The 14,026-nt window shown below is 40.6% G+C and overlaps 2 protein-coding genes across 2 annotated transcripts; one reads left to right on the top strand and one right to left on the bottom strand.

The window, feature by feature from the left end:
* Nucleotides 1-3,922: 3,922 nt before the first annotated feature.
* On the top strand, nt 3,923-8,875 carry tefb (TEF transcription factor, PAR bZIP family member b). The gene is made up of 4 exons (XM_079456322.1): nt 3,923-4,623; nt 5,787-6,089; nt 6,417-6,637; nt 6,860-8,875. Exons 1-4 carry the CDS (start codon nt 4,509-4,511, stop codon nt 7,073-7,075), a joined length of 855 nt encoding a protein of 284 aa, XP_079312448.1. The 5' UTR covers nt 3,923-4,508; the 3' UTR covers nt 7,076-8,875.
* A 788-nt stretch (nt 8,876-9,663) lies between these two features.
* On the bottom strand, nt 9,664-13,920 carry tob2 (transducer of ERBB2, 2). Its single transcript, XM_079455785.1, has 2 exons — nt 13,338-13,920; nt 9,664-12,461 (listed from the first exon to the last, which is right to left on the bottom strand). Exon 2 carries the CDS (start codon nt 12,235-12,237, stop codon nt 11,092-11,094), a length of 1,146 nt encoding a protein of 381 aa, XP_079311911.1. The 5' UTR covers nt 12,238-12,461; nt 13,338-13,920; the 3' UTR covers nt 9,664-11,091.
* Nucleotides 13,921-14,026: the final 106 nt, after the last annotated feature.

Below are 14,026 nucleotides of genomic sequence, written 5' to 3'. Positions count from 1 at the left end.
GAACATCTTTGAGCGCCCCCCACGTGACATGAAAAAATGCCGCCCCGGGCAGTGCCTAAAACCGCCTGTGCCTAAAACCGCCACTGCGGACAGAGATAACTTCAGTCAGGATTTCTTTCATGAGGTTTTATTTCTCTAAGGGCATAAAACAAGTAAACTTTTATTAACACATTTCACTTGAGTAAACATCTGAAGAGATGTCTAGTGTCCCTGTTGGGCTAACAATGAGCTGAAGGTCAGTGGAAAGTCATTTATTAAGTCCACATTTCATGGCACCATCATCATCATTTTGGTTTGCGTTACGGGGTTCTTAAAAAAACAAGTGTTAGGCAAGTTACCCCCAAAATGTAATAAATTATACATTACTTGTTACTATAACCTTAAAAGTGTGACTACCCTGCTGAAAAACACCACAGAATTTCTAATGGTTTTCATTAAGACACCACGCGAAACTAAGTCATTAAAACCCCTTAGCTGTTATAAAATCCACTGTAAATAGATGGTTTTTAACACGGGTTATTACATATGCGTAGCAAGCAGAGGTGAAAAAAAGTATGAAATATGATTAAAATATGAGTTCAAGTACATCTACATTTTATGCATTTGGCTCACGCTTTAATCCAAAGCGACTTACATTGCATTATCCTATACATTTGTTTCCAAGTATGTGCAATCCCCCCATGACCTTAGTGCACTGCACACTGATTGACAGTTGTAACCTGATCGTTACCATTGATCGCAGTGAACCATGAATCCCAAGAGTTAATGCGTTTGATACGTATCTGCTGTTTATGGCCAAATGAACTGAAAAACAGACAGAGACGGAGTGTTTTGTTTTAATGTTCAGAGCTTCACAGTGCGGCATTGCCATGTTAAAATATTTTTAACAGCTTCGCATTTGTGGATTAATATTTTCCTATGAAGCTGCAGGTACATAGTTACAGTTTTTCTCAATTGTTTACACACATTTTCTGAAAGCCTCATATTCTCAGAACTCTAAACGCAAATCAAAAAACACAAACACAATGGGCAGAACCCCTCAATTCTCCTGCAAAATGAAACTTCACATTCAAAACAATGTTCTTTCTTCTTAAAATGGTATTTTGTTTTCAAATGACACACACAAACCATCATATGAATAAACATTTATAAGAACCAGTTGAACACTGATGTGCTCTTTATAAAACACTTCTCCATTCATCATAATGACTTTGCTCTTTATATGATTCAGTGTTACACTTACTACAGATAGTACATATATATTTGTAGTATATATATATATATATATATGTATAAAATAGTTTTTATAGTCAGAACACACAAATACACGATAACAAATATATTTAATTTTTCCAACAAAAACAATGTACAGCGTACATCCCAACCAACGCAAAGTGGCACATACAGTGGTGTACATACAAAACAACAGAAGAATTGACTGTATACAGTTACAGTAAAAAACTATGCTGCATCTTCTCTTCGGTCTGACCACAGCACCTCATCCACATCACAAGCAATGTTTCTCAGTCCAGTCATGAAAAGCATCAGCTGCTATATCTCCACATGTGTCTTCTATAGCTTGGAGAAGGTGTATAGGCGTTTGTTACAGGTGTTTACACATGTGATGAGTCAGTGTTCATATATGAATGGCAGTGTGTTCCTTGTGAAAACAAGAGATTTTTCTGCCTGAAAATTGTGCCAAATGCAGAGAATTGTGTGTAGTGTTATGAAAAAAGTGTGTTTTAGATCTACAATGTGAGTGTAAAGCAGGAATTGTGCTTGTAGTTTAGCAGAATTGGTTCAGGGGGTTAGTGAATGAGTTACATGTTGAGCTCATTGTGTCTCAAGTACCAATATTTGTGTGTAAACAATCGAGTAAAACTATAATAAAGTGAACAGTTGCATATAGTGTGTTTTTGCCCTAATAAATGTCTCGATTTGTAGGTTTATTTTTGGCTTGTCATTGTCTGCTGTTCTTTTCAACGATATGATCTGGCAACACAGTCATTTTTACGGCAGGACTGCAAGGCTTTTCCAAACGCATGAGATAGCAAAGCATATTTTTATGTGACTATCGTGCCCCGACTATAAGTGACCGGTTTTATTTTTACATTTACTGTTTACTGACACATCTTTACTCAACAGAACAATCCTCACTGCGACACAACAAACACACATTCACTGTTTATTGACACAAAACTTTGTTTATATATTAAATGTATTATCAACATTACACAATATTTGTCTATGTAAAGACTTTTTCCTCCTGCGGGCAGGATTGGGGACAACAGACACAGCAGGAAACAAACACATTACTTACAGTATATTTAACTCTGAGATTAATATAAATATCAGTAGAAAACATATGGGTTGTGTTTATATCTCACCTGTGCTGTCAGTGCTGGACATGTTTCTGTTCTCAGTGTCTTTATTTAATCTTCAGATGATCTTCTTATAGCCACAGAAAACCCCTAATCGCTCAAAAGGTTTATTTTTGCTATACTAACACTTTGTGGAGCTTGTGGGCATTATAAACCATTAGGGACATTTCACATACACTGTCGAAATATTCACAGTACGTATCAGTGTGTGTTACACTTTTCTTTTCAACATAATGAGATGTGATTGTGAGTCGCTTCTGTGACGTTAAAAGTGTGAAACTGCTGTTCCTGAAGCTCATTGACACGTTTATAACTGAACTCACTATTAAGTGTCTAATAATGACATTACCTGTATGTTAAGATGATCTTTTATTAACTCCATGAGAGCAAGAAGAGATCTGAGTTTGGGTGCAGTCAGACACCGTACACAGATAAAAACTAAACAAACAGTCACATGACTACACACTAGCCTGGATTTGTGTGCATGTGGGATTTTTGTAGTATTAAAAAAGCAAGAATTATACAAAATCGTATATTATTAGACTATTATGTTATCATGTGTTTGTCCGTAACAGGGTGGACATTTTATGTCAGTCATTCCATACGTGTTTATAATTTAAGTGCTCAGATTTGGCCTGATTTGAAAATCCCCATCATACACTCCTTCATGATGAAAATGTTTGTCTTTCTATAAGAGATTCCTAATGTTTTTAAAACTGTAGAAATAATTATAAGTATGAACCAGTAAGGATCATTTAACCACTGAAATTCTGGATTATACTTCATCATTCTCACTCTTTTTAGGTAAAGAAAAAAAGGAGTAACTATGTTTTTTGTTTTCTTCATTGATCACTATGGTCAAAACCGTGGTTTTAATACAGTAACCACCACCAATTGATTTGGATTAAATAAATATATTCTGATGTATTTGGCCCTCTGGCGTTGACATTGTGTAACTGCAAGTCAAAACATTAGTTCAAGAATATTCACAGGTGTTCACACCCAAGTTCCCCTGATAAAATATATATGAAATGTAAAATATTAATCGAATGTCATCCATAGTCTGTCTAAAACAAATGTGTAGCATGGTTGGTCTCGTCCGTGTGCTTGTATAACTGTACTTTAAGCCAAGTTACCCTGTTAGTAGTGTCAATATACAAATCTTTTTTCATCCTCAAGTTTTATAACAAATAACTCGTAACTATTGTACAGTAAAACATAGTGTAAGTGATCAGGGATACCACAAATATATCATACAGTACTCACATCTTCACTGTAATATCAGCGCTTAAATCTCTTTCTGACTGACTTTAAGCTCAATCTCTCGCGAGGTGACCGTCTTATCGTCTTCATTCGTGATCTTTCTGATTATTTTACCTCAGAAATGACATTAAAACAAATCAATTCATTGCGAAATGTGTCAATCTACTGTGTGGCGTTAATGTCGCTGCGAGAGGCTTCTTCCCGCGCGTTCACGACGCCAGCTGCTGTGTGCGCGCACTGCTCTTGCGGCCGCACGTGCTGAAAGCCCCGCCCACTCCGCGAGCGCGCGCACGGCACGTTTGGAGACACGAGCTCACGGCTAGATGACGACAAAATGAAAACATGTACACACACATCCGATTTAATACATTTGTCGAAAAGTGAACTATAATATACAAATCTACTTATTGACATCATCATGGGAAACTACCGGAGTGTTTTTTATTGTCGTAAAAGAAACATTCTGTTTAATGTTTAGTCGAAAGAGGGCGAGTTGAGTTTATTTAAGCTGTTTGACGGCCATAAAGACATTCCGAACTTGTTTTGGAACAAAGACTCGATCGAAACGGCCTTTGTTGTTTATTTACTGTTGTAGCTCTGCGTGACGTATAGTAACAGTTGACCAATAGGCGAGCGGCTCTGTCTTGACCTTTTTATTATTTATTTCCACTCCGCCAAACAACCAATCGGCGCTCAAACGTCATTCAGGGGCGTGTCCTCGTGAACGTGATTGTTGAACGCAGTGCACTGGAGTGGATGTTCACGCGCGCGCTCTTGTTTTGTGTGTTGTCTCGTGTAGAAACAGGAGCTTAACGGGTTTGACGGACACGGCAGCAGTTTATATCGATTCATATCGCAGCAGTGATGCCCGGACAGGAGTCGGTGAACGTGACCATCGGTCCACAGAAGTCTTCTACTTTTGTCTTGAAGAAGATTATGAATATTCCTCCTCCAAACATACTGCAGGATCAAGACGACGGTAAACAAACCCGCTGTGTGAGAACACAAACTTGCGTCCGCGCATGTATATTAATGTATATATACTGTATCCATGTTGTTTCATTCACACGATCTTGATTCATGTTTATGCCTTGAACCTGCATTCTTGAGTGCGCGCGCGCGCTTGTAGTCATGCGCTGCATTCATTGGTTCCTTAAAGAACACAAAGTTCCCTTCCAGCGCATACCGCGATAACCAAAAACCGCACCGTGTACAACACCGCGGTACTGTATAATTGACACATTAACGCATTCACAGTACTCAGAGGGACAGGAATCATTAACAATGTTCAAACATCTATTGCTGTTTTACCCTTCAGTTGCTTTGTGTATCGACATTGTAGCTTTATAGTTTGGTACATGTCTATTAGATGTATCGTGGCTAACATGCACCAAAGGACAGTAATGTATGAGATGATAGTACTATAGTATGTTACGGTATATGAGTGTGGGACTTATGATGCTCTGGATTCAATTAATACAAATCTTCATATTATTATTGCAACATAACTATACAAACATGTGCTAACCAACACGGTGGTGGTAGTAGTATTAGTAGTTTACCAACTTTGGTGCTTTTGTTTCATGAGGTGCAATATTCACATACATTTGTGTGAATGTTATAAAACATGACTTTTACAAACACTGCGGTATACCATTTTATTTAAAAAGACAAACGAAGACTTGGACAAAAGGGCCATACGTGTTTAATAAACAATTATTGAACATTGCAATGATGTAAAAATGAACCTGTTGCTTTAAGGTATAGTATGAGATACACTCTTCAAAATAAAGGTGCTTCAAAAGGTTCTTCGATGCCATAGAAAAGTGACCTTTTTCGGCTAAATGGTTCCATGAAGAACTTTCTGTTTCACAACTGGTTCTTTGTGGTGAAAAAGATCACGAAAAGGTAAGATAGAGACGGTTCTTCAAAGAACTTTTGGCTGAATGGCTCTTCTATGGCATCCCTGTGAATATCCTTTAAAGCATCTTTATTTTTAAGAGTGTTTGTCAAATGACTTAAACTCCCTGACTATAAAATAAGAAAACAGCACCACATTGATATTGCTAACATTGTTACTTCCCTAAAAATCTACATTTATTGTCCAATATCAAAACTGAACGATGGTGTCTTCTCTTACAGACATTGAGAAGGAGAAACAGGGTTCAGCAGGTGATGGGGTGTCAAGTGGAGTCTCCGCATCTCTCACCCCCACCATCTGGGACAAGACCATCCCGTACGACGGCGAGACCTTCCACCTGGAGTACATGGACCTGGATGAGTTCCTGCTGGAGAACGGGATTCCCGTCACACTGGAGGAGGAGCTGAGTAAGGGTCAGGGGGCGGAGCCAGATTCAGAGACCGAGGAGAAGGATGAGGTGAACACGCAGGAGTCATCGTCGGTCAGTGATGAAACAGAGCAAGAGGTGACGGAGACCGCAGAAGGTGAGAGAGAACAAATCAGACATTGTCTGGAACAACTATAACCCAACAGTTTGTTTTCTTATGGTGATATTTATGCTGTTAAAACACTTAATATAATTAATAACGCTTTAATACCCAACTGTAAAACCTAAAACACTATCCATTTACGTTACACCTGATCACATCATTTTGTTATTCAACACATTATTCATGTTTTCAAGTTTCATTTGGAGCCATAAACAGAACGTGATGTTTACATGACACTTGTGATGTTTAAACAGTCCACACATGATCTGCTGTCCAAACATGATGTTCGCTCTCATAAAAAAAACTTTCTGTCACCACCAGAAGCCAAAGATGACTCAGGTCGTGTGTCACCTGCTTCTGTTGAGCCGGAGGAGATCGATGTGAACGTCCCCTTCCAGCCGGACCCCACAGATCTGGTTCTGTCCAGCGTTCCGGGAGGAGAACTCTTCAACCCCCGCAAACACCGCTTCTCAGAGGATGACCTCAAACCTCAACCCATGATCAAGAAAGCCAAGAAAGTGCTCGTCCCAGAAGAGGCGAAGGTGATGGCTCATATCAACCTACATTCTGTTCTCTGTTTTTTGTGATCGATTTCTCATTTTCATGCTTTTAAAACATTTGCCTGTATGTTAAAATAGATGCAGAATTGTTTCTTGCTCTTACACGTGCCACATAATCTCTTAACTGTCGGATGAGGCTACATTTGCTTCTCAAACTGGCCGTTTCACGTTTGTCCTAAAACAGATTTCGATGTCTTGTCACAGGATGATAAGTACTGGTCACGCAGGAAGAAGAACAACACGGCGGCGAAACGCTCGCGGGACGCTCGGCGACTAAAAGAGAACCAGATCGCCGTCCGCGCCGCGTTCCTGGAACGGGAAAACGCGGCACTGCGACAGGAAGTGGCCGAGCTGCGGAAAGACTGCGGCCGCTGCAAGAAGATCGTGTCGCTGTGCGAGGCCAAATACGGAGCGCTGTAAGAGACAAACTTCATCAAGAGTGAGCATTTTCTCCAGTGATTCGCAGGCTTCCTGCCGCTGGGGATTCTGGGTAATTCAAGTGTGTGACAGGGTGGATGAGTGAAGAACCACTGATGTTATTTGTTGATGTTTTATGACGCGAGGAGATCAGGAGTGTTTCTGGTCGTCGAGGCTCTAACAGATCGAGTGGATCTGAATCACACAATATATCTATATAAACCATCATGAACTTTACCCTCTGACCTCCCTCATGTGTCATTCCACCCCGGCAGGCGTGCCTGACCGTTGTCGTTCACCTCGACGAGTGATGAAAGCAGCGACAGATGAATCGCACAAGTTCTTGATAAGACTCTTATTTTCATTGCACTTTCCTTCTCTAGTTTGTACTCTATGTCTCTGTACAGAGATGTACGAGAGGGTTTCGGGTAACTTTCTGGGTGTAAAAAGGTGCATGACTTGTTTATAAGAAGCAATGGTTCCGTTTGGTCTTTAAAAATGAAAAGTAAAAATCCCCACTAATAATAGTGGAGGTCAGACGCTGGTGACTGATGATGTCATTAGGGTCTCTGTGGATGATAACAGTGGTCCTGATGCCCGCCCGCTCGCTCTATCTGACCCAGACGCATAAGATGACATGATGGTGTTCAGCACTCTATAGACACACATCTGTCCACTGCACATTTACACATGTTGTTGTTGTTAATGTAGTGCAGATCTTTGACTTACAGTGACTGTTTATATATGGTTTTAACACGGGTATTTAACTGCGAGTCTGATCATAATAAACTGGACTGGTTTAGTTGTAGTTTTCAGAACTCAATCCAGGGCAATAACATGTCAAACATCTTTATTTTTTTATCATGTTTGTGTTTTTATAGCAGTTTGGCAGCTCGGCACTTATGTAAATGAGAAACGCATCATTAATGGATCTTGTTTATAAAACACCAGCAGTTTATTTAGAGACCTTTTGCGTTTCGTGAATGAGGCTTGACGTGTGAAACTGCACAATAACATGTGGAGTAGTTTTTTAAATTTCTTGATATAAAAATATATACATAAATATTTTAACTTGTGCAACGAATCTGACATTTCCACACAGCGTATCATGTTTAAAAATAGCAATTGGTCGTAATGGGTTGGAAAACTTACGATTCGATCTTCTCCAAATTTGTTTGAACACATAACAAACACACACAGCACAAAGTGTACTTACATCCTCATGATTTTCCCATTAATAACATCACAAAACTTTGTTTTAGGATAAACAAACGTCTTTGCGTACTTGAGGCTTGTGTTTGACAAATATTGTGTTTTACAATATTATTGTATGTAATTCTAACGATTGTTTTTCTAAACTAACCATATTTACAAGCAAAAAATAGATAGTGAAGTGGTTCTGCATGCTGATGTCATCGTGCAGTGGGCGTGTCCTCTTCTACATGTAGCGCTAAAAGACTGTTGCGTTCTTTGATGTTTTTAATGTGTCCTGCTCAGTTTTCATTTATTCTACAAACCAAACCCATCTAGAACTTTCTACTGTCAAGGCCAATGTTTGTGATATTCAATAAACCGTGATGTTTTTTAAATGATTGGCCTTTAAAGTAGTTTGTTAAATTTGTAAGTGCGTGTTATCTTCGGCTGTGGACTGAAATGTAGCACTCTTGAGTTTTTAATAATTATTATATCTTTTCTATGTGCTGTTTTTATAACAACACGTCGTCTTCCCATCAGAAGTGAATCTGTAATGCAGTGTGATCTGATAACTGTATCATGAATATTAATAAAGAGAAAACAAGCATCGACCTTGTTGAGGTCATGATGAATCTGCCCTGTGATTGGCTCTTGCTGGTGACATCAGGAGTTACCCAGAGACATCTGCACATCACACACACATTACTAAGACCGTTCCCTGTGTTCACATACATTGTCTTTATATAACATGTGTGTATTACAAACAGCATTACGTAACAATCAGCTGAACACTGAAGAGCATCTGAGATCTAACACGGACATCTCCAATATAAGATTGTTCCCTTTTGTCAGTAAATGTAGCGTTTGTAATGTAAACATTTGCGGACACAATTTAATGCACGTTATTGTGATAGAATTAATTCAACATTAAATCAAATAGCTTTCATATACGAGGAATGCCTTTTACTCAGGAAAAAACAACGAACAACAATGTGCTCATTTATTATCTGATGAATCTACAGGATGTTTGATTATGTCTAAATTCCAACATCGGAGATGAACCCCAAGATGGTCTCTTTGTTTTCTCTAGAATTCGTTTATCTTGTAATTTTGATCGAATCAATGTACGATGATCATCGGTTTTAAAATGTTTTTAACCAGCTGTTACAGTCCAGTACCACTTTAAATAATACCATTTAAAACTACAAGAATTTTCTTCCATTTTGTTCATCTTTGGCAAACCTCAACTCTAGTCCTGTATACTTCACTCTTTGTTAGCGCTTTAAGTGCTCATTTGAAAGTCATTTTGGATAAAAGTATCCGCTAATGAAAATATTAAACTAAACGTACGAGAACGGTCATCAGAAAGAAATGAGAAAAGATCCCGACACATCAGACACTGTTAAACAATTTATTAATCATTTCATTTTGCATATAGATTTATATTCATAGAGTTATCTCTGAAAAAATAACTTCAGCACGTAAGAAACTAAAGAAAAGATCTCAAACATAAGAAATATATACAGATTCATGTCATAGTATACATCTCTTCATTTGTTTTACAAATGCTGTTCTGAAAAAAAACACAGGAAAATATAGAAAACTGGTAAATAAATTACAAAAGAAATGTAAAAATACACCAGGTAGAGAAATCTGAATCCCACCCTACCCAAAATGAAACAAACCGATACATTTATCAAGTTGAACATCACATACGGTCTCATTTCATTTCAATATAATCTTTAAACTACAGCACATCATCATATAGTTCACACACACGGCCATTAAAGGGTGATTTAAAGACCTTCAGCATCCAGCGTCTTGTGTTTTTAGCAAGGTGTTCTAAGAGGCCGGTGTGCGTAAAGTGCGGCACGACTGAACTTGACTGATGTCTTAAAGAAAGCCAGCCATCATCTCAGTGCCCTGAAGAGTCTCTACAACCACCTGACAAAACAATGAGGTAACATTCATAGTCCTGAAACTGTGAAAAACAAATACAACAGTGTGCAAACATCCATATAAAATCTCAATGTCGACAAACTCTGAATTATATACAAAAACAACCAACAACATATTCATACAAAACGAGTGCCCATAACATCACCGTCCCTCATGTCCCATCTCTCTAAAGTCACATTGAGTCTCGGCCTGGACGCCTGCATCGCTTCACCTTCACACAAGCTATACGTGTAAGAGACACAAACACTCATGTCCTCAATCCTCTGAAGGTCAAATATGATGCGGATAACTATCGAGTGCAGTACAAACAGCCTTCGAGCAATGTCTGCATTAACCGCTGGCTGGTTTCTGCAGAATCGGCCTAATGCATTTAAACTGTATGCGGTCTATAAATATAAAGTGCATTTAAAGCTCAACTGAACAGCACACAAACACAAGACGTGAGCTCAGGACCGCGAGACATACGCTAGCACAGTGAACGGATCATAAAATCCCTTCAAATATGACCACTGAGGTGTGAGCGGATGTTCCAGAAATCATCCGTAGCGCTTTCCCAAAATCCTAAATGATCATCTAGCATTCATTCCAAAGATTATAAACTTCCTGAATCAACACTAAAATGAGCGGGGGTAGACACAGCAGATTACAGACACTAACTTTTGGCCAATAAAGACCCCGACAATCACATCATTGAATACAGAAAACAACAAACACAAAGAAAGGTGTGCTGGTCAACGCGAAACTAATGGCAAATGGGACAAAGTAACAATCACAATTAATACTTAAGTCATAATACTTTAGTTTCTGTTGGTAGTGTAACGATGATTGATGGGAAATACTTCAGCATTGGAAACTCTGGGGAGGTCTCAGTTGGCCAACACCACAGGCTGGAACGTCTGGCCTGAATACTGCAGGTTGTACCCGCCAAGCCCCTCCACAAACGGAGCTTTATCCATGAAGGAAATTCCACCGTTGGCACCGATGATTCCCAAGGCCTGACCCGGCGGCGGGCTAGAGAACGGGTCGAAGGAGACGTGGGGGGGCAGAGCGTGGAACGAAGCCATGGGCGGAGCTTCTGCATCAAAATAGAGCGGTCTCTGAGACACTGGAAACACAAACTCTTTTGCATTGGGGGACAGTTGGCTGGAGACAGGAGGCGTAAGGGAGCGCATGGCGAGTGAGAGAGGTCTGTGCTTCATCAGCCCGGGAGGAGAGACGGTGCCAGGCGAGCGCGTCGTCACCCTCTGCGTCTGGAGCATGCCGGACGTTCCGCAGTTTCCGATCTTCCTCATCTTTGTGGAGCCGAATTTGGTTGCGGCGAAGCTGGCGGTGGTGAAGGTGATGGGCTGAGGGCCAGTGCGAGAGGGCGGGTGTGGGTACACGAGGCCTGCGATGGGTGGAGACGGGGTGGATGTGTTTGAAGAATGGGCACTGGGGTTGGTGGGCGTGCTGGGAGCGGTGTAACCAAACAGCCCCGGGCATGATGAGGTAGAGAGGGGTGTCGGAGAACTGGAAATAGACGGCAGCAAATCGGGCGACATCCGGCCTCCAATGGGCACAAACACCTGAGCCTCGGGGTTAAAGCCCAGACTTTTTACTTCCTCAAACTCCACTTCACTTTTAAGCACACTTGCATCCGAACAGCGACCCCCTAAACCTGGTGGATCCTCCATATATAGAATGTTCACGGCGCTCTTCTCTCCAATCTGGTAGGACACTTCGTACGGGTCGATCCAAATGCTTAGCTCTGGGGGAACGTTAGCGTGGACTTCCTGCGTGTCCAGACCGCTCCTCTTGGCTGCGAGTTCCACCAGCGGGTCTGACGGGACACCCAGGTGAAGACAGCGGAAGGCAGAACCGCGTAAAGGTGTGTCGGGGTACCAGTGTCCTTCAAAACGGGACACGAGAATTCGCTCCAACTCCTCACCAAACAGATCCGCCCTCCGGCGCGGAAGTTTATTGTACAAGTAGGACACGATGAAGTTCAAGGCGACCTTCACCTCCAGATGCATGATTGTGTACGATAATTGAATTTTGTGTGAAACACCTTATGGCAGTCTCAACATTTCTTGCGAAAGTCTTGAGTCGCAGCCTTTGGTTTGAATTTAAAAGGGCCTCTGATTTTGGTACATTGATCAATTTCTTTTTTTCAACTCGGTGACCATGTGATGTCAAGAAATGAATCTTGACCCCATGAATGCTTGTTTCCAGCTAGTGTCCAGTTTCTTCAAACTCCCTGGAAAGACACAATAAGAGGACACGTAAGTATGTGTTTGTACACATTTCAGTCGATGATGATCTTTAGGAAATCCCTCATCAGTCCAGCTCACTAACATAACATGAGTTCAGAGCGTAAAAGCCACACTGCACAGCCAAATCGCCAGTGTTAACAAAAGGCCAAATTAACTCTGTACAGTGTGGATTACATATACACTATGAGAGTTATTTTGGGATTTTGCTGTGTGCCTTATACAGCGTCAGGATAAATCTGCTTGAACAAACTGATATCATGTAATAACAGTATAAACACATCTTCTAATTTAAGAAATCACATTTACAGTTGAGTTACAGTCTTAAACACAGCTGATGATGAAGTGGTGCTGTTGGAGGTGAGGTTTAAAACCATGTCGTCATCATCAGCGTGTGTGACGTCTCTTCACAATACTGATCTTCATCATTGAACTTTCATGATGTTATTTCTCTCAACACACAGTGCTCACATGAGGACGAACTCCAGTGAAAGAAAGAGTTAAAGAAACTGGTTCACATGTAAAGTCATTGTGGTGTAAACTGCCGTTTATCCGCATCACAGTTGAGTAAAGTGACATTCATGTGCGGAGCAGATAAAAGATTATCTGTGCACGAACGAACAACAACGTCAGAGGCAAACAAACACACGCGCACGAGTGCAGACGAATTACGCCACATTACGTCACATTATTACAACCGAATCTCACTTTCTGAAATGATCGACAATTCATCCCTCCATCAAAACAACAACAAACATCATAAGTGTATCAATGCAACATGACAAAGTCCAGAGCAACACAATCCAGAACAGTTTCAATCACGTGCACTTCGTTTCTTATAGATGAAGAAATCAAACACTTACCTCGCGTTCTCCTCACGCGCCTGTAATGTCCATTAGTCCGTTTAACGCTGTTATAGCATCGCAGCGTGCGCGTGATCGCGTCGACATTCGTTCGAATAAAACGCGCTTTTAATTGTGAGATTATTTTGCGTTAAACTGATGGCGTGACATGTTCTGAGCGTGCACGCGCCCGCGGAAACTTCACTGCTTAACGGTCTCGCGCATTTATACGCAGCTGTGATGGCGGCCGGAACTACTTTCTGCGCGCAATAATTCAACAACTCTGCGCGTACAAACGTCACGAACTCTGTTAAAAAGATCCATCATTGTCATTTGATCACTGAACTCTTATTAAATGTGTTTGATGTAGTAGTTTAGTCAACTATAAAATGTTGGCTCAGCATTCATGTTGATTTCACATTTTTTATACATCCCGGTTTAAACTTTTATTCAAACATCTATAAAGTACATCTATCTAATGAGGCCTCTAATTGCTGGCGACTTCATTTTTCCATGCGTGTGGTTGTGCTGCGGAAGGCTAAAAATAAAAGATGCTATAGCAACAGAACCTCCATTGGCTGCGCATTTGACAACTGCAGTGTCCACACGATAGGGGGCGCTGTGACGTTTTGATTGTCACATATTCCCAGCTGCATGCTGGGAGATTGAGTTTCTGTGACTGCCGTTCGGTGACACGTTGGCGTTATTAT

This window comes from Barbatula barbatula (genome assembly GCF_947034865.1).
Source record: "Barbatula barbatula genome assembly, chromosome: 5".
NCBI classification, from domain to species: domain Eukaryota; kingdom Metazoa; phylum Chordata; class Actinopteri; order Cypriniformes; family Nemacheilidae; genus Barbatula; species Barbatula barbatula.
The sequence above is the reverse complement of the archived record's forward strand: the minus strand, read 5'-3'. Positions and strand labels throughout refer to the sequence as shown.

Coding starts and splice junctions, on each gene's coding strand:
- tefb (XM_079456322.1), top strand. CDS start 4,509: ATGCCCGGACAGGAGTCGGTGAACGTGACCATCGGTCCACAGAAGTCT. Junction 6,090..6,416: donor GGTGACGGAGACCGCAGAAG/GTGAGAGAGAAC, acceptor TGTCACCACCAG/AAGCCAAAGATGACTCAGGT. Junction 6,638..6,859: donor TCGTCCCAGAAGAGGCGAAG/GTGATGGCTCAT, acceptor GTCTTGTCACAG/GATGATAAGTACTGGTCACG.
- tob2 (XM_079455785.1), bottom strand. CDS start 12,237: ATGCATCTGGAGGTGAAGGTCGCCTTGAACTTCATCGTGTCCTACTTG.